The 18,881-nt window shown below is 40.1% G+C and overlaps 1 protein-coding gene across 5 annotated transcripts; it reads right to left on the reverse strand.

Annotated features, from left to right (window-relative positions):
• Window positions 1-6: 6 nt before the first annotated feature.
• LOC131229878 (probable methyltransferase PMT28) lies at window positions 7-17,740 on the reverse strand. 5 transcript variants are annotated; one of them, XR_009163636.1, is made up of 9 exons: window positions 16,395-17,726; window positions 16,156-16,305; window positions 15,215-15,485; window positions 15,000-15,092; window positions 12,858-13,032; window positions 12,453-12,695; window positions 10,866-11,060; window positions 9,947-10,201; window positions 7-136 (listed from the first exon to the last, which is right to left on the reverse strand). XR_009163636.1 is itself a non-coding variant. In XM_058225925.1 (9 exons), the coding sequence occupies exons 2-9, from the start codon at window positions 17,283-17,285 to the stop codon at window positions 10,003-10,005; spliced, it is 2,217 nt and encodes a 738-aa protein (XP_058081908.1). In that variant the 5' UTR covers window positions 17,286-17,294; window positions 17,605-17,734; the 3' UTR covers window positions 9,733-10,002. The 5 variants fall into 5 exon arrangements, 4 of the variants coding, with proteins under 4 accessions (XP_058081908.1, XP_058081907.1, XP_058081909.1 ...); XM_058225925.1 differs by lacking the exon at window positions 7-136 and having other exon boundaries at window positions 9,733-10,201; window positions 16,395-17,294; window positions 17,605-17,734; XM_058225924.1 differs by lacking the exon at window positions 7-136 and having other exon boundaries at window positions 9,733-10,201.
• Window positions 17,741-18,881: the final 1,141 nt, after the last annotated feature.

An 18,881-nucleotide genomic window follows, 5' to 3' on the forward strand; every position in this document is an offset into this window, starting at 1 on the left:
TCTCTCTCTCTCTCTCTCTCTTCAATTCAACTCCTGTCTCTGCACATCAATCACTCCTCCAGTCCTCCCCCCCTTTCAGGTACCCCCTCTCTGTCTCTGTAGCACGTGCTGACCTTCAGGACCCTGTGGACCGCGCCTGGGCAGAAAATATTGTCTGTTGAAAAAAAGGACAGAAAAGGAGGGGGCGGGGGCTGCTGCCCACAATCAATGTAACCGTGTAGAACGCAACAACATGAGATGAGTTGGTGGATCGTCCATCTGATTTTGATTCAGAATCTAAGCAGTGGGTCCCGCCCAGGCTGGTCTAGTTTTCACCTATGTTTGTTTGTTTGTTTGTGGTTTTTTTTTTTTTGCCTCTCTCTGCAGGCGTTGTTTGGGAACCAGTACCACACACCCATACACATTCCCCTTATCACCACTGATTAAGACTCCGTACTTATTTAAGTAATCAAATTGACATGGGGGGCCAGGGCCACATATGATGAAGGACCCAGAATTACATCCATCTCTGCGTGGGTCCCACAGTGGGTAGAATCCTCATTTCATGCAGACCGGGAATCTTTACTGCTCACGGCACGTGCCACCTGGAAGGGGATTCCTTTAGTGAGGCGCTAACCACCTACTACCGCGGTGTAAAGACTCTATGGGGCCCAACCGTGATGTATGTGTTTTATCGACGCCTTCCATCCCATTTTAGGGCATCAACCCAAAATTGAAGTGTATACAAAGATCAAGTGGGCCACATCATAGGAAACAGTGTGAATTGAACCCTTAACAGTTGAAAACTTCCCGAGGACCACACAAGTTTTTAATCAAACTGACATTTGTGTTAGTTTGGACAGGAAGGTTTCAACAGTAGATGTCGTTAGCTTATGATCCACTTGACCTTGGAAATCCTCCATGCCCCAAAAACGGATGGAAGGCATGAATAAAACGTACACATTACGGTGATTCACACCGTGGTAAAAAATGGTGGCGAGCGCCTCACTGGCACAGTCCGCGTCTGTCGTGCCCTTGCCATCTTTTCTGCCAAGATGCCATCACTACCCTGCAAATGGTTAAGTCCCACCCCGCAACATCACGTCGCACAAAAATCAGGCCATTCCTCGTGTCAGGTCGGCCACATCATTGCAGTCAATGGGAAAACCGACACTCAGGTGTGGCCCACCTAGCGAGCGGAACGTCATGATTTTCAACGAGTGTCATCTCAATGCTATCGGTTTCACGATACTGATTTGGATGTTACAGTACCGCAACTCCTGGGTACGGAGATTAGGTACTACCCCTTTCCTAGCTCGGGCACAGGCGGGCGCTCTAAGGGGCCCACCATGACGTATGAGTTTAATCCACACCGTCCATCCATTTTTTTCATATCATTTTAGGGTGTAAATTAAAAAATAAGACAGATCCGAGGTTCAAACATACCCCACCACAGGAAGAAATGTTGATAATAATGCCAACCGTTGAAACCTTCCTAGGGCCTACCAAGATTTTTACTTGCCATCGAACCTGGTCATATAGACGTAGATGAAGGGAAAACACATATATCAGGTTGATTAAAATTTCTGTGGCACCCAAGAAGTTTTCAACGGTATGCATTTAATCCCCACTGTGTGGTCCACTTAAGCCTTGGATCTGCCTCATTTTTTGGATTACACACTAAAATGATATGGTGAAATGGTTAGACAGTGTGGATAAAACCCATACATCATTGTGGGCCCCTCAGAGCTCCAGCGAGTCCGGAGCTGGGGAATCCGCGCAATGAGTCAATGACCTATCTTTCCCATTGATTTTTAGCTATCTATTAATAAAGTAAAGGACTCGAACCCGTGACTCCACTAACCATTGACGGAGGATGCAGGGAATAATTACTCATTGGACGGACGCGGATTAAGTACTAACCCCACCAGGAGGTAACTAGAGATAGACGGTCCTGTCAGGGGCTCTGTGGGGCCCACCGCGATGTATATGCTTTATCCCCTCAGCAGATCATTTTAAGCTATGAACACAAAAGGAGGCAGATCAAAGGCCCAAGGGATTAAAGAACTGGGGTTGTACCACTCCTATGGTGGGTTTTGCTTTTGCTAAATCATAGGAAACGTCGTAACCTAGCCACTCCTGTGGTGGGTTCGACCGAAGCTCATTAATGGACAGTTAACATACATGTGGTGGCCCAGCAGCAGGGCAAAACGAGCTTAATTGTTAGGCCATCTTGAAGCACTGCTGATGAGCAGCTCAGATCTAGCACGTTGGCAAGTGGGGTGGTGGCCAAAGTAACGAACAAGTGTACTATGTACTCACTTAAAAAAATAATAATAATAATAAAGACAAAAAAAAAACGGAAGACTGAGGGAAGTAGAAACTTGGACGAGCTCTGCTATTTTGTTTGGGTGTCGATGCGCATCCAATACCATCCATTAAATGACATCAACGTCACCCATAAAAAGAAAAAAAGAAGAGCATTTGGTGGATGGATTCGGGCCTTCCCATTATTGGGTCACTTCTTGAAAGAGCCATCATTCAAAAATACAGATACTAGAAGTTCTTGGATGGGCCCATACAGAAAGTGATTGACAGCATTTCTCAAAAAAATGGTATTGGACCCACAATGGGGATGTGGTCCCTTGGCCCTTCGCCATGAATTTGGAATGCTTATTGGAACCCATCCATCATCCTTGATGCCTCAAACTGCACTAATGACGTAGCGAGCCTTCATCTAAGAAACATCATTTACTGAAAAAGCAGAAACAAACTCAGAAATTATGACCTCGTATGTAGCCCCATCTTTCCGGCCAACATGCCGCGGCATATGAACCGTGCAGAAAGCATGCACCACCATGATGATCGTCTGGCACAAACATCCAGCTGGTCCATTCACCAGGCAGGCCACACTGGAATTAAAGCGCAATTACATTGTACAGGGGTGGTGGTGAGTCAGCATGAATGTCTCGGGCCAACTTCTAGGTGGACCCAACCTTAGCATGCATCAGATGTCCTTTTTTTATCTGCTGATATTTCCAAAAATCTCACAATAATATCAAGAAAATATGGTTTCCTATATTTTCATGAAATTATTCCAAGATTTTCAAAATCTTGGCAATATTTGTCACACTGAATAGAGGGAAATTACTTAAACCTCACCATTCATCCACATAAACTTGTCCTTTTACAGGGTAGGGTGCATAGTTTGTGCCAGGATCGGGTCAATACATAGCCTAATTTTTCCATAAGGCCAATTATACGTAAAGGGAATAAAGCTTTACAGGAAAGTTTAAGAATTGAAAAAAAAAAAATGGTTAACGAAAATCCTAAACAATACTTAAATATTTCAATTAAGGGTTTTACCTGTCAAGTAGCACTCAGGTTTTTTTTTTTTTTTTTTTTTTGGAGTAAAAATAGGTTAGCAAGCCCATTCCTAGCAGGTAAAATGTGCATCAATCTCCAAACCTGAGATGCGTCTAAAATACCAACATTTAGTCAAAGAGCTCCCAAGGTGGATTCTCTCTATCGATTAACAAGATTAGCAGAGACTTTTGAGCCTCTCTCTATTATGACATTTGATATGTCGAGTCTTTCGATTAACAATTTTGAGTCTTTTGAATCTCTCTTGTTTGAGTCCTGGAAGATTATTTGGTTCCTGTCCCTTCAAATTTCCCAAGTATCAAAAAATTGAAATTAACTTCTTGACAGGGCATTGTCAATTTTGAACTTAGTCATCCGAAAAGAAATGTTTTATGTTAGATGTGGGGTTGGGGGGGGGGAGGGGAGGGGAGGATAGAGAGAGAGAGAGGGTACAACTTTGACTGGCATGGGAACCCCCAAATTCTATTCTAAGGAATATCTGCATCATGAGGGCCAGAGGATCCAGCTTTTTACTAGTAGGCTGAGAACATACCACTAGGATAAGGTTTCCTCGCAGTGATATCTTCCACGTCATCACAAGAGATTCACATCCTCAATACCTTTTCAATTGTATTAGTTAGGCAAGTTCCGAAAATTCCCTCTTCCTTATCATTGATGAGAACATCTACTCTATCAGTCAGAGCTGAGAATTTTCCCCCAGATTCATGATGTTTTTAACGACTCCAGTGGGTTTGTGCTCTCATTGCTGGTCCCAAGCCCTACAGGAGGGTTGCGTCAAGTTGACAGCCAGTGTCAAACTTTAGCCACATCTTTTCCTTGATAAAGTGGAATGGTGGAACAAATTTTGTGCAGCTGATCCCACTTAGTTGGGTTAAGGCTTAGATCTTGAGACGAATGAGAGATTCATGCATTTTATAGACCATCCAAATGTGACTTTCCACCTATTCGATTTGAAATGTGAATGGAAAATGAGAAGAAATCCATACACTATTTGAAAAGGGGACAAAACAAGAAGAATGCAAGTTCCCAATACACAATAAAATGTACATGGGTGCATGGCTTTCTCTGGACAACTTTTTCCAAATGCCAAGTTTCCCTTTCAACTACATGTGAGAAAGAGTTTGGCACACATGATTCCTACCCCACCAAAAATGTCCCAAGAAATAAGACCCACTGAATGCCCCATGTAAAAAATAAATAAATAAACTTAGTATGAAAATGGAAAAACTAGAGAATGAGAATGAATGAGAGAACATGAGAAGTGTGCTTTGAACTACAAAAAAATAGAGGGATCATTCCCTGCTTTTTTGGATGGCACCAGAAGGCACACCAAGGCAGCCTTCTTTAGACTCTTCAAAAGCACTTTGATACAAAATAATGAAAAGATAAGATGATAGGCAATCTCTGATGCAGGTCGTATCTGGGCCAAACCAATCTCCAAAGTTGATTTTTATACAACCCATGATCAAATCATCCAAAGGCTTAAATCTTGTATGCATAATAAGGCCCACATCATCGTTGATCCTAGAGGACCATAATCGTGATCATGATCATCTGGAGAGTGGGCAACCATCTTGGATCCCACTTCATGGCTCCCATCTAAATATAGTTTCGTCTCTTCCTTGCTCCTTTTCTAGGGAGGTATGGAGCAGATTCTTCTAACTCTTCAGGGTTCTTTGGGTCATGCCGGGCTCAATTGAGGCCTTCTTTTCACAGTGGCATGAAGGCAGCCCATCACCCTTTGGTATTGATATTTGGAGGATCTCTCCCAAATGGCTTATGGGCAATTTTGAAGGAGCGAAACAATAGGTGTTTTCGGGACAAGTCCAACTCTCTGAGGGGAGTGTTTCTTCAAACCAAATCATGTGTTAGAATGCACAGCGGTTTCCACAAAAATTCAAGGATTCTTTGCTGTCGGAGATGTAGCTTTTTGGGTTTGTGCTAGCTTTTTGCTGGCGGGTGTTTTTTTATTTATTTATTTATTTACTTTTTTTCAGTTGTATTCTTTCGACTTTGCCGCTTTCCAATAAACTGTCATCCTTAAAAAAATAATAATAATAATAAATAAATAAATAAAAATAAATTCTAAATATTGTTTCATTCGAGAGATTTTCTCCTAATTTTTAGTTAACTAGATAGAGTTAAATTCAAACTTATTGTTTCCACCACTGATCTTGCAGCCCACTTTTAGGTATCAAAGGATATTAGAACAGAATGAAGTCAGTCCCATTTGAAAGCTCATTGAGTTAGATTTGCAACAAGCCTAAGATCATGTAGCTTCAATAACATTTGACCACCAATTTTCTACTGATGCGTATGGGTGCGATGGGATTACAAGTTATAGTTGTTGGGAGAAAGATCCATTCTCGACCACACGCACAGCAATATTGAAATTAAAAGAAAGCAGCAAAAAAAGATGCTAACCACAACATAGAGATTTATGTGGTTCACTTTTAGTACACCTCTAATAATCAGGCCCCATAGATCCTAACAATAGTGGGATTGAATCTCATTGATTGTTAGCTTTTGAAGGTTTTTCTTTTCTTTTCTTTCTTTCTTTTTTTTTTTTTTGGATTGAATCTCATTGATTATTAGCTTTTGAAGGTTTTTCTTTTCTTTCTTTTTAAAAAAAAAATAACTTTTTTTTTTATAGAAGAAAAAGAAAAGTAGGTTTAGCTTATTCAGGTTATTTCTTATCGGTTAATTTAGGATATTTTTACTAGTTAGAGTACGTTAAAAATCCTTATTGGTTGGGATTATGTGGCAACTATCCAACTTGTAATTAGAGTTTAAAGTTAATAAAAGGGCCCTCAAGCACAAGGCCATTTACCCCCTCTTTCATTTATCTTGGGTACAATATCACCTCACCCGGTCTCTCATGGAAAGTGTGTTTTTGCTGCTTGATTTTCCTTCCATGGACGTGATTTCTTCTTCACTGTGTTCTTGAAAGTTACCCAATTAGACCATTTGGGACAGTATCAATCTCCCTAAATAATTCCTTTTTGTGGTATGAACTTTACAAAGGGTGACCGTTTATCACACAAAAAGTACGATTGACGTGACACATTCCATGATCAAGCTGGTCCATCTGCCAAATCCAAATTTTAGGAGACAACCCTCCAGCAATTTTGATGTAGAGCGGGTCTCGGACATTTTCATGTCCAAGATGGACCGGAGAAGGCCCGATCAGAGGCAGAAGTCATCAAGACTGTCAGAACCTTAAAACAGGCATATCTCGCAAACCAGAATGAGTTACTCGACGTACCATATATGATTTTGGGGTAGGACGAGCTACTTTAGCCAACCAACCCGGCATAGCCCGGTTGCCCACACCGAATTTGCAAGATTCCATCCTATCAACGGCCAAATTCCACGTTTAGTTCTATTTTTACTATAAATAGTAAGTTTTAGTTTGATTATAACTCTTCATCCGTTGGGCTTTAGGAGTTGTGTCCAACATGAAAAGTGCTTAGAATAATTAGGAGAATAACGTGGTTAAGCCACATAGGACACTTACTATAAAACTAAAATTACTATTTATAGTAAGTTACGAATTTTAGGGAGTTTTAGTTATAGTTTGTTTTTTATTTCTCTCCTATTTCTTGGTATCCCTATTTAAAGGGTTGTGAACTCATTTATTTCAATCAATCAATCAAATTACAAATTTCTTTAGAATTTTATCTATATTTTTATTGCTTTTTCCTCTTGGATTCGAGAAGTCTCTGTGAGGAGTCCAGAGAAGCTTTGTGGATTCGGAGTAGTTATCCTTGAGGAAGACGGTGATCGACCTCATCACGTTCATCCCTACGTCAATTGGTATCAAAGCAAGGACTCCCCTTGGGCCGATGACAAACAAAGAAGGTATGAACAAAAATCTTATGACCGGTGATCCGGGGATTCATTATCTTTCAGAAAAAATAGAAGCTTTCCACCGGGAGAGTCAATTGACCATGCAAGGGGCTGCAGGCAACCCTCAACCGTATTGCGGATGCCCTAATTCCACCACGAGCCCTATGTGATGCTCAATCGCCTGTGGTTGCTATACGGCACAACCTCGATTTTCGTAGAGCACTACCAGAGGTGAATCGTAGGGCTATACCAGATAATGCGAGTTCTAGCGACGAGGACCTTGATGATGTGTTTGCCCAACGACCAGTCCATGGAGGAGATCGTCTATATCATATTGAAAGATACTATCGAGGTAAGGCCGAACTTCCTAGTTTTAATGGATTATTATGTGTAGAAGATTTACTCGATGGATTTCCCCCCATGAGGGACATCCAACATCACATAGGCCTTGTCCCTGGGGCTAGTTTGCCCAACCGCCTTCACTATCAGGTGAGTCAGAAAGAATGTTAGATCTTGAAGGCATGAGTGAAGGATCTAATCGATACCAGTTAAGTCAAGGAAAGCATGAGTACATGTATTGTGACAACTCAAGAGCCTAATGCCAAGTACAAGAAAATGGCTAATAAACATCGGCATCAACAATTATCTCAGAATCATGAACCAAGTCCCTTGAGTAACTCGAGGACGAGTTTTTTTCAAGCGGAGGGGTTTGATGTAGAATGTGTCACAGATACATTCCTAGCATGGTTAGACCAAAAGAAGGTAGACCGTAAATTAATCATAACTTTTGATCTGAGTATTGTTACAGCGCACCAGACGGAGTATCATAAACCGAAGCGGCATGAGAACTCGAGGACTAGTTCTTTTAAAGCGGGGACTGATGCAGAGCGGGTCGCGGACACTTTCGTGTCTAAGATGGACCAGAGAAGGCCCAATCAGAGGCAGAAGTCATCAAAACTGTCAGAATCGTAAAGCAGGCATATCTCGCAAACCAGAATGAGTTACTCGACGTACCAAAAATGATTTTGGGGTAAGACAAGCTACTTTAGCCAACCAACCCAGCATAGCTCGGTTGCCCACGCCGAATTTGCGAGATTCCATCCTATTGACGGCCAAATTCCATGTTTAGTTCCGTTTTTACTATAAATAGTAAGTTTTAGTTTGATTATAACTCTTCATCTGTTGGACTTTAGAAGTTGTATCCAACATGAAAAGTGCTTAGAATAATTAGGAGAATAACGTGGTTAAGCCACATAGGACACATACTATAAAACTAAATTTACTATTTATAGAAAGTTACGAATTTTAGGGAGTTTTAGTTATAGTTTGTTTCTAATTTCTCTCATATTGCTTGGTATCCCTATTTAAAGGGTTGTGAACTCATTTATTTCAACCAATCAATCAAATTACGAATTTCTTTAGAAACTAAATGGTTTGCACAGCCCTTATCGGTTAACATGTGCCAATACACCCATTACAGGCTAATATGGCCGTAAAGGGCCGATTTTGAAAAAATTATTTTAATTCTCTCATTTTTTTTTTCCACTTCTTTATTCATTTCAACCATGAAGGAAGCTTAGAAACTAAATCCAAACTAGATGCAAGCCTATTTTGAGGATTAACACACAAAATTTGAGTGGGATTTCAATGAACCGAAGCAGAGTGGACCATTTTTGGGAAATATCTAAAGGTGTAAACCATCACTTTTATATCTTCATTTTGTTGAATTTATATATACGGGCCCTAATCCACCAATCACGGTTGATTTATGTTTGACCAGGGCCTATTTGATCAATTTTCAGTAGGTCAAGCTGACATTGCTGGACAGACAACATTCTTACCAAGAATGGCTCATTACACCATCAAATGCATGTCCCATTTTTATTTTTATTTTTAAAATAAAAATAAAAAGAATACACATTTGAGATCCTCACAATTTTTAGAATTTTACCAATAACTTTTTACATTTTTTCCCCAAGGAAAAGAATTCCGGCTGTTACAAGGATGTATCAGCCGACATACCAGCAAGCTGGTTGAATATCAATACACCGGCTGGGAATGAATGCTGATTGGTTTGCAAAGACCAAGTCTATTAAGAAGTGATCTCAACCTATTCACCAAGATCTTTCCTGTAGGACTTACCATTTTTAGTGGGAGCTCATGTTAAGAAACAAATGCCTAAAAGTTATCAAATCGCCTGGCCTCCCTCCTTCCCTCTCTCTTCCCTTTTTTCCTGGCAGGTTAACTAGGCTCGAGCATCTTCCATTGACCTACAGGCCCAAACCTAATATTTCATGTTTCCGTTCGCCCAAAAAGGCAAAAACCCACTTCCAATTTCCTATATCAGTTATATGTCAGAGAAGTCTATGTTTTCATCCATGGGGCCTAAAAAGCAGATGACCAAAACTGAATGCTAATAAAAGAATGACACAGTATATCTAAACAGCATTTGTCCAATCAGATGCGTCTCAGTATATCTAAACTGTACTTTTGTGAATTAACAAAAAGGAACAAATGGGATAAATGAAACGAAAGAAAAATTAGAACTCTTTCGCACATCAATGTGGAAAAGTAAACATAAAATTATCGCTAACAACTGACAAGCATACATTTCGAGAAGCAATGAAACCAACTTGGTGCTCTCATAATAAGGAAGCAAAAAACTTACCTTGGCATCAATGAAAAAATAGGAACAATACAGAAAGCTCTTAGCAGTTAGCTCTGATTCTTTTACCTTGAAATGGAAGAACGGATGATCGAACAAACAGATTCTGTTTAATCTAAATAGTTTTATGGCCGCCACATGGTCTTTTGTGCACATATGATACCCTCCTTATCCTTGGCAAATGTCATTCGGATTTCCCAATGCAGCAATCTCAAGATCATCTCAAGTGGATCTAATATCTCCACCTTATCACGGATAATTGCCCAACCTCCAGGCCTTAGTATTCGGTCCATCTCAACTACAATCCCCACCGGCTGCTTACACCTGAAAAGGAAAATAATTATGCAGCCACAGGCATTATAAAGTGTCTTCTCAAGCATCTCGATGGCTAACAAATAAGCTCAAAAACAAACAAAACATTACCATTGTCATTCATTTTAAACAAGGAAGCAACATCCAAATGTTATGTGCAAATAATGGTGTTACAAGCATGAGTGAAGCTCAATTGGCATAGTGTTCTTCCTTGTGAACTGAGACCAAACAGTCAATGGCAATGAAAGTCAGTAGCATAAACTATAAATTATGAGTATTAGCCCTTGATGTCAAATTATTTGTTACAACTATGACAGAGGTAAGATATATGTTTACTGGAATCCTCAACTTCAGTCAGTGAACGATTCAAGAACATTATCAACATCATCTAAGCCTTATCCCAACTAAATGGGGTCAGCTACACAAATCCTGTTCTGCTATTCCACTTTATCAAGGACTTGAAAGGTCAAATTGTTGAAATTCATGATAAAAGTTGTGGCAGAAGTTTCATGTCGATTGCCAACCGGACGCAATGCAATCCTCATCTATCCAGGCCTGGGACCAGCAATAAGAGCGAAAAACTCTGGCAGGCATTATTATCATCACTCTTTCCTTGTTGAAAAATTAAGCAATGAAACATGACTACACCACTTCAATAAAAGTTTGCATTCTGTACCTGTTCTTAAGCCGAGAGAACAAATGATCGGCATGCAAAAGGTCATAGGACCTCGGATAACTGCTGAAAGACTCACACCAATCATGGTAAATGCCGAGAAGCCCACGCTCATAAATAATAGGAAGCGTGTCCGGAGCATGGACCGGGACTACATTCATGACCCAAACCTTCAGTGGTGCTAAAGCTGCGGCAAATCTGTATTGAAATTTTATATTAGTTAGACACCATTCGTTGAATGATTCATGAGGTGTCCAATAATATGTGCAATTAGCATTTCTAGAATTAGAAACACTATCCTGGTTTTTAAACGTCAAAATTGTCTAGGGCATAGGTCTTCATAATTTAAAACACTTGGCCGAGATGATGAAGAACTCAATTACTAAGCCAAACTGGTGAAAAGTCACTAAGATAAAGAAAATAATAACCAAATAAATGGAAAATTATATATATATATATATATATATATATATATATATATATATATATATATATATATATATATATATATATATATATAAAGAGAGAGAGAGAGAGAGATAATGAAAATTTATTAGAAGCATGCTGAAAAGCACGAAAAGAATACAACCCAACTCTACAACTCAAAAAGAGAGAGTAGAAATTGGCAGATTTGATTGCCTACGCATAGAAGCCCAGCCCAACACATTACATTTAATTTCCTTAATAGCCTCTTGGGACGATAATCTCCTATTTTGAAAACATCACCTATTGCCTTCCCCCAAATGGACCACCAAACTGCCATAATGAGCAATCCCCAAAGGACTTTCTCAGTTTTTCCAACACCCCTCCATGCCAAGCCCAAAAAAGATCTGACCCCGACTTCAGCATTACCCAATTGATATGGAAGGCATGAAGAAAGTGGTCCCACAGTGAACGAGAAAATAAGAAAAATATAAATGAGATGGTTGAGAAAGCCAGTAATGAAGAATGATGGAAAGAAACATCCACAGAGTTATGTTAGACATGGAGAGAACTAAGTGATTGGGAAGGAAGAGTGAAAGTAGCATTCTGGGTTTTGCAGAGCGATGAGAGAGTTTTGTGTGATTGGGATGGGTAAGAGTGTTTGAATTACTAAGAACAATCTCCAATAGGAGAAGTTAAGAAAAAAGAAAAGGAAACGTTATTAAAACAACTCTCCAACAGCATAAGGTATGAAGAGAAAATGAGTCAAAACATTTCAGGCAAATAATTGAGTGGAAACTAAAAAGTTTCTGTTTCTTTAACAAATCCAGCAGTGTGTGGGTGCATCTGCAACATGAACACTGATTCTGCCAATCACATCTAGATAAGTTACCAAAGTGCCCACTCCTGTTTGTTGCTGTTTTTGGGCAACTGATGCTTTAACTGGTTGAACCAGTTGTCCGATAAAAAAATTTTAAAAGAAAACATTGTGCAAAGAAAACAAGATCAAGATCCATGACCCAGTCCAGATTTCCTATGCCTTCCATAATCAAACATTCCCATGTCAACTTATGTAAAATAAGATCACTCTACAAATTACAAAAAAAAAAAAATAATAATAATAAATAAAAATAAAAATGAATTTATTTATCTAGTCTTTTAGCATACCCTCCATGGATGGCTTTCATATCCAGAACATTTCGGACGCTTGACCAATCAACACCCATCCCATTGAGATAGGACTTGTTAACAATAGACTTCCAGTGCTCAGCTTCTGCAACCAAATTTTCTCGATTGCTCAACCAATCAGGAAAAGTCTCAAGCCTCCGGGGCCATTCCTCAGGCCACTCAGTTCCACGTTCTTCAATGGCAGCAGGAATTTTATGTAGGCAAGTTTTTATTGGAGCATACCTGTCAAAAACATGCATCATTGAGGGAAGGTACAAAAGCAGATGTTGGACACAACTCAATAGCCAAATCTGCAACCATGGTCCATGGCGTACAAATTCAAAAACCGCATTGACATTGAAGCAAGAACAATATACCATGATCAAGCAAGCAATACCAGCTTACCAGGCTGCATCAGGGTTTTCATCTTCCTTGCACAAAGCAGGGTTCTTCTTCCTTCGCAGCTCATATATATCATTTGATGCTGGCTTTTGATAGATCTTAACACCCGCTTCGCTGATTTCATCAGTTCTATGTGCCAGGATGTTCCAACAGATAGATGCTGTCAGTGTGGACATAGCTGAAAAATAGAACCATGGGAAAAAGGTTCACACAGAGATCCCCTAGTAATCATGGTATAAACTGGATGTGAAACAACAAATTACATGATGACAATGAACTGAAAGAAAATGAAGATAGAAGTCCCTATTATGTTTTTCATATGATGGCAGAGACATAATACATTTGTTGATATGATAACCGCAATAATGAAAAGGAACATTATTGTAATCATCTAAGCCTTAATCGAACAACGGCCAAAATTTTACAAAACCTCTAAAGTTGGGACTCAGAAAGGATTGAATGTAAGATTTTCCATTAGGTGACCTACATGGATCAATGGCTCAGATTGGCCAAATTTGTTTTGGCCGTTGGATTATTTGGACTTGAGCATACCAGTGGGCCCCATGTTAGTAGTGATTGGTTTAAATATGTGAGGGGTGGTGGCCAAGGTATTCCGTGACAATAACGGTAGCCGTAACAGCCAGTTCTGTAACCTTTATGATACGCGTCGTAACAGTCGTTACAGCCCTCGTAATGGCCGTTATGGTTTCTTCTTCTTTCTTTTCTTTTTTTAATTGAAAATAAAAAATAAAAAATTAAAAAAAAACTCGGAAAAACCTATATCGGGCCCGTAATGGACCGTTACGGCCTCTACTAACAGGCCGTTGTGGGTCATTTTTTCTATAATGGCCATTATGGTCATTACGACCCTATAACGTGTAATGGCTGCCACCATTACACGTTATGGACCTTTACGTGATGGCCTTTGCAAACCCGTAACGGCTGTTACAGTACACCATGGTAGTGGCACTTCTCCATTTCCATATATGCAAGTATTTCAGTGGACATGGACTGAAGTCGTGTGGAGATGTGGAGGGGGAAGCAGTTGCAATGGGTTAAACTACTCCCACCCTCATCACTTCTAAAAGTGGGAGTCTTGATCTCCTCACCTGAAAAACAGAGAAAACTTATCATCCCCATCTAATCTCCGCAATTTCTTTTAAAAGAGTGAAAGGTGTGGAAGATCCAAGAACAAAGCATCAAGCGTTCTTAAATATGGCCAAGTATTCAAGCATGATTTCATATTGGGCATTCTAATAGTATTGATATCCATCTTTGATCTCCATGATATGATGCATAGGATGATCCAATATTCTGCAAAATATGCTAACAATGAATGCATTAGGAAAGGCTGTTTACCCTTTCAAAATGCCACTTCAGAGCTTGTATAGAGGATCGATTGTGGGACATCGCCAAGGTAGAAGAAGTGAACATCCACATCCTAGCCTATAAATAAGCAATAATTGTGTAGATCTAGGCTGTACACTATATGTATACACACGTGCACATAACTGTTGACAAATACATGTAGTACATACCACCCAACCCTAAAAGGTTCTCACAGATTTGTGATGTAAGTTTGTTAGCTTCTGTTGTACCTGATATTCTTTCTTTGAGATCTTTGCATTTTGTTCATTCATGTAGAAATGAAAGATAAGGATAGATCTTCTGCATCATTTAAAGATGAGGCCAATAATACTCGTTGGTGCGTTCTTTGCACCAAAAAACCTGCCACCCGCGTGCACACATGCACATGTGCGTGTGTACATACCACCCAACCCTAAAAGGTTCTCACAGAATTGTGATGTAAGTTTGTTAGCTTCTGTTGTACCTGCTATTCTTTCTTTGAGATCTTTGCATTTTGTTCATTCATGTAGAAATGAAAGATAAGGATAGATCTTCTGCATCATTTAAGGATGAGGCCAATAATACTCGTTGGTGCATTCTTTGCACCAAAAAACCTGTCACACGCACATGCGTGCACACATGCACACACGCACGCACACACACACATACATACATAAAAGTTAAAATGAATATATTTTTACTTTTATGTTTAGTTTTTAGTTTTTTGGTTCTTATGAAATGAAAACTATGTAGTAAGATGCAGTATTAAATAAAGTTGAGCTTCCATAGAGATGACACCTTCTTCGGCTTCAATATTTTCATGTTTGGTCGATAGAATAAAGTATCCTCCCGGCCGCAAAATCCTATTCATCTCTAGAAGAAGCTTCCCACCTACAAAATATACAAAAGTTCATGCTGAAAGGCATGAATTGAATGAGAATAAATCCTAAACATATAAATCACTATGGTCGTAACACGAGCATGTTAGACTAGAAACATGACAAAACACAAACCATTAGAATGCCAAGGCATCTTGCATTCTCCACAGTGAATAGCATCAAAAACACCACCGGGGAAAGGAAGCCGTCTTGTGGCCAAATTGCCAATTACTGCTGGAAAACCACGTTCAAGGGCAACCTGGGCTAAATCCGCTTGATCATCCTTCAATCCCAAAGACAGAGTCAACACCTCCTTGTCGAGGAGAGCAGCACCAAAACCTGAATCTGTGCATCCAATATCCAATACTAGGCGAATATTCTTCCCCCATTCAATGTCTGGTACCATCTAAGCAAGCAACCAAAATTTTAGAACACAATCCCAACATAAAACAATCTTTCTAACAAAAAATCCACATGCCGCAGTAAAGCACGCAAGATACATGCAAGTGTTAAGACACACTAAACATACGCAAACTTCACTAGTACTGGCTCACAAAAGACCCAAGGTTCAGTCAATCCTTTCAAACTAATCAAATCAAGACTAACTTGGCAAAATCCAATTTAATAAGAAATCAGGCTGGGCCAATGAAAGACTTGGCCAACTTCTTTTATAGAACGAACAGATTTTCCATTTATTCCTCCATGAAAACTTGGCAAGACAAACACAAATTTCGGAGTCAAGTCGAAGTTTTGAACATTGTTCAAATCATGCTACATCATTAACACCAGTATAAATGTTTCAGCAGGATGCTTAAATCCAGTTCTGCAACCCATTGCTTGCTATATCGAGCTAGCAGCCCTTATTTGCAATATATGTTTGCTCATTCGTATTAAAGATCAGGGAAATCCTTAGTAGATGGCCTAAGATGCGACAATGTCTAAGACTCTGCCCTTGCTGTAGATAATCAATGCACATCCACTAGAAAGGAGAGAGAAATGTGGGTAAAAAAAACAGTAGACGGCAACAGAATAACAATTCAATTCTCAAAGTTCAAACTAAGCAAGGAATGTCCCACCTCTTCAATGGAGTCAATGTAGTGCAAAGCACCTCCCTTGAATTCAGATTGATTTTGGGGGAAGATGAGATGGTCTCCAGACAGATTCAACCAACTCTGTGTTTTGATGAAAGCCGCAAGCTTTGGGTGAGCAACATTCCTATACAATATCTGCATAATTCTAAACACTTCAATGAGCAAAACCAACAAGAAATTCCCTAACAAAAATACAAAGAAGGCCCTTCCATATGCATATATACCTTGGATTTGCTATCAGGCCAAGGTACAGGAGTCCCATATCCCTCGGGGAGTGAAACCAGGCACATTGGAGGTGTCTTAGGACAGCTCCTCTCCCGATGTCGATAGCTTTGCGGCCTCCCAATGTTGCCTTCAACATCAATACAAGGAATATAATTGTGTTTGCTTCTCACGCTACACAATTTCCATGTGTAATGAGCTCTTGAATCGAACAGAGGCCCCACAATCTTTTTCTTCTTCCCTGTTCTTTTCGAGCTGACAATCTCATCTTGCATCTTCTCTGTACGTTCCTCATCCGCCAAAGCATTCGGATCGGCATCTCCTTCCACATCTCCATCAATTTCTATATCTTGATCATCATCTTCTTCTTCTCCTTCTTCTCCCCCACCTTCTCCCTCAGTTTCCTTGTCGAGATCCTTGACCTCAGTTACATTCTGAGCTACCAACCCCCCTCGTTTCAGATGCTTTACCTCTTTCTTCGGATCCACTACATCTTCATTAACCTTCTCTCGGCCATTTTCATGGGCAACAGAATCGATCCTGCCTCCCTCTTTTGTTTGCAGTCCTCCATCACCAATGCCTTTCATATCCTCACCGCCCACATCAGGATCCCCCTTCTTCTTTTCTTCTATTGATTTATTTCCTTCACCCGGTGTGCCCTTCGGCCGAAAGACAGAGCCAATAACAACTCCAGAATCCATTCCCTTGGGATCTCCAGAAACGGTGATTGAAATGTCGCTAAAGCTACTCCTCTGAGAGGAAACCGATGAAGACGGAGACGAAAAGACGGACCAGGTGACGATGAAACAAAGACCAAGAAAGACGGCCAAAGTCACCTTGGCGCAGAACCCATATGGACGTTTCCCCTGGCGACCGAATCTAACTGTAGCCATAGCTAACAGCTGCAGTAAAATATAGTTAAAAGAAGAAGGAAAAAAAAAAAAAAAAGGAAAAGCAGAAGAAAGCAGTCCTTGAGCTTTAAGAAAAACGAGAAATCCGTAGAGGGAGAGAATGATAAGATGTAGGGATAGACAATGAATGAAAGAGCTGACTGTAAGCTGCTGCCATTGTTGCTGAATTCAAACGGAGACAGAAAAAAAGGTGGGGCATTTCAAGAAAGAGCACCAAAAGGATTCCTATTTAAAACCAGGGAATTTCTAGAGAGAGAGAGTCACATGCAAATGCGTAGTATTAGTAAATATAGATACCTACTCATTATAAAGAAAAGAGAAGGGTTGAAATGGAGAAGTGTAAAGATCGCAAAGACGAAAAGGAGGAATGAGAGAGATAGAGGATGTACGCAGTGGCAATGACCTGTGGAATAGAACACTAACCCGACTTGGCTAAATTGCTCTAAAGACAAGGGGCCTTGTTTCTAGCGAGCGGACGACTTCCCTTGCCGTACGCTGGAAATAGTTACGTCCCTGCCGTCCCTGCACGCTTACACTAGCCAGGTAGCTAGTGGTCGGTGCTCTCTGCGCCCCATCATGATGTATACATTTTATCTACGCCGTCCATTTATTTTTCCAGATCATTTTATGGCTTCATCCCAAAAATAAGGCAGATCTAAGTCTCAGGTAGACCACACTATAGGAAAACACTAGTGATTGAATGTCCACCATTAAAATCCTCCTAGGGCCCACTGTAATGTTTATTTCACATCCAACCTCTTGTTTAGGTCATACAGACCTGGATGAAGGGAAAAAACAAATATCAGCTTGATCCAAAACTTATGTGGCCACCAAGAAGTTTTTAATGGTGACCGTTCGTTCAATCAACACTGTTTCCTGTGATGTGATCCAATTTAGATTTGGATCTACATCATTTTTTAGATCATACCTAAAATGATCACGAAAAATGGATGGGACAGCGTGGATGAAACACCTGCATCATGATGGGGTCCACAGAGCACAGACCACTAGCCATTGGAATGTAACACAGGTACATGTAATTTTGGGTGGGAAATTGTGGGCAGGATTGGATTGGGCTAAAAATGTTATGAGCCCAAGCCTATTTAGAAAATTGGATAGTAGGTCCAAGACCGGCTTAAAGCAAGGTCGGGCCGGCTTCCCAGCCCATTGCCATCCTTAAACCTCTATCCTTAATTATTATTATTATTATTATTATTAAATTCAATTTTACGCAAGTCCAATATGATGAGTGGACTGTCATTTTTGTGGCAGGGATGAATGTGGTGGGGATTTCTTGATGAAACGGCAATATCTGTGCTGTGCCACGTTGGCATATTGGGTGCGATTTACATTCTTTGTGTGAAGACACTCGTCCAGCAGACCAATGGAACAAACCGTGTTTTACAGCTGGTGGAAGTGTCATACTCTCTTCTTTTCAGATGATGGAGGCCATCCAATCTAAAGAATTAAATAAAATAAAATTTTAAATAAATAAATAAAAAACCATCGGATCTTTGGTATGGAAACGATTTCACACTAGTGTTTAACATTCACCGCAAACAAAGAGCAGATATTGAT

Source organism: Magnolia sinica, chromosome 16 (assembly GCF_029962835.1).
Source record: "Magnolia sinica isolate HGM2019 chromosome 16, MsV1, whole genome shotgun sequence".
NCBI classification, from domain to species: Eukaryota; Viridiplantae; Streptophyta; class Magnoliopsida; order Magnoliales; family Magnoliaceae; genus Magnolia; species Magnolia sinica.

Bases quoted from the DNA above. Each gene is read 5' to 3' on its own strand.
- LOC131229878 (XM_058225925.1), bottom strand. From the start codon at position 17,285: ATGGCTACAGTTAGATTCGGTCGCCAGGGGAAACGTCCATATGGGTTC. The intron at 15,486-16,155 runs GTGGGACATTCC...TTGCTTGCTTAG, and splicing joins ACATTGACTCCATTGAAGAG to ATGGTACCAGACATTGAATG. The intron at 10,202-10,865 runs GTACAGAATGCA...TTTCCTTTTCAG, and splicing joins TTCTCTCGGCTTAAGAACAG to GTGTAAGCAGCCGGTGGGGA.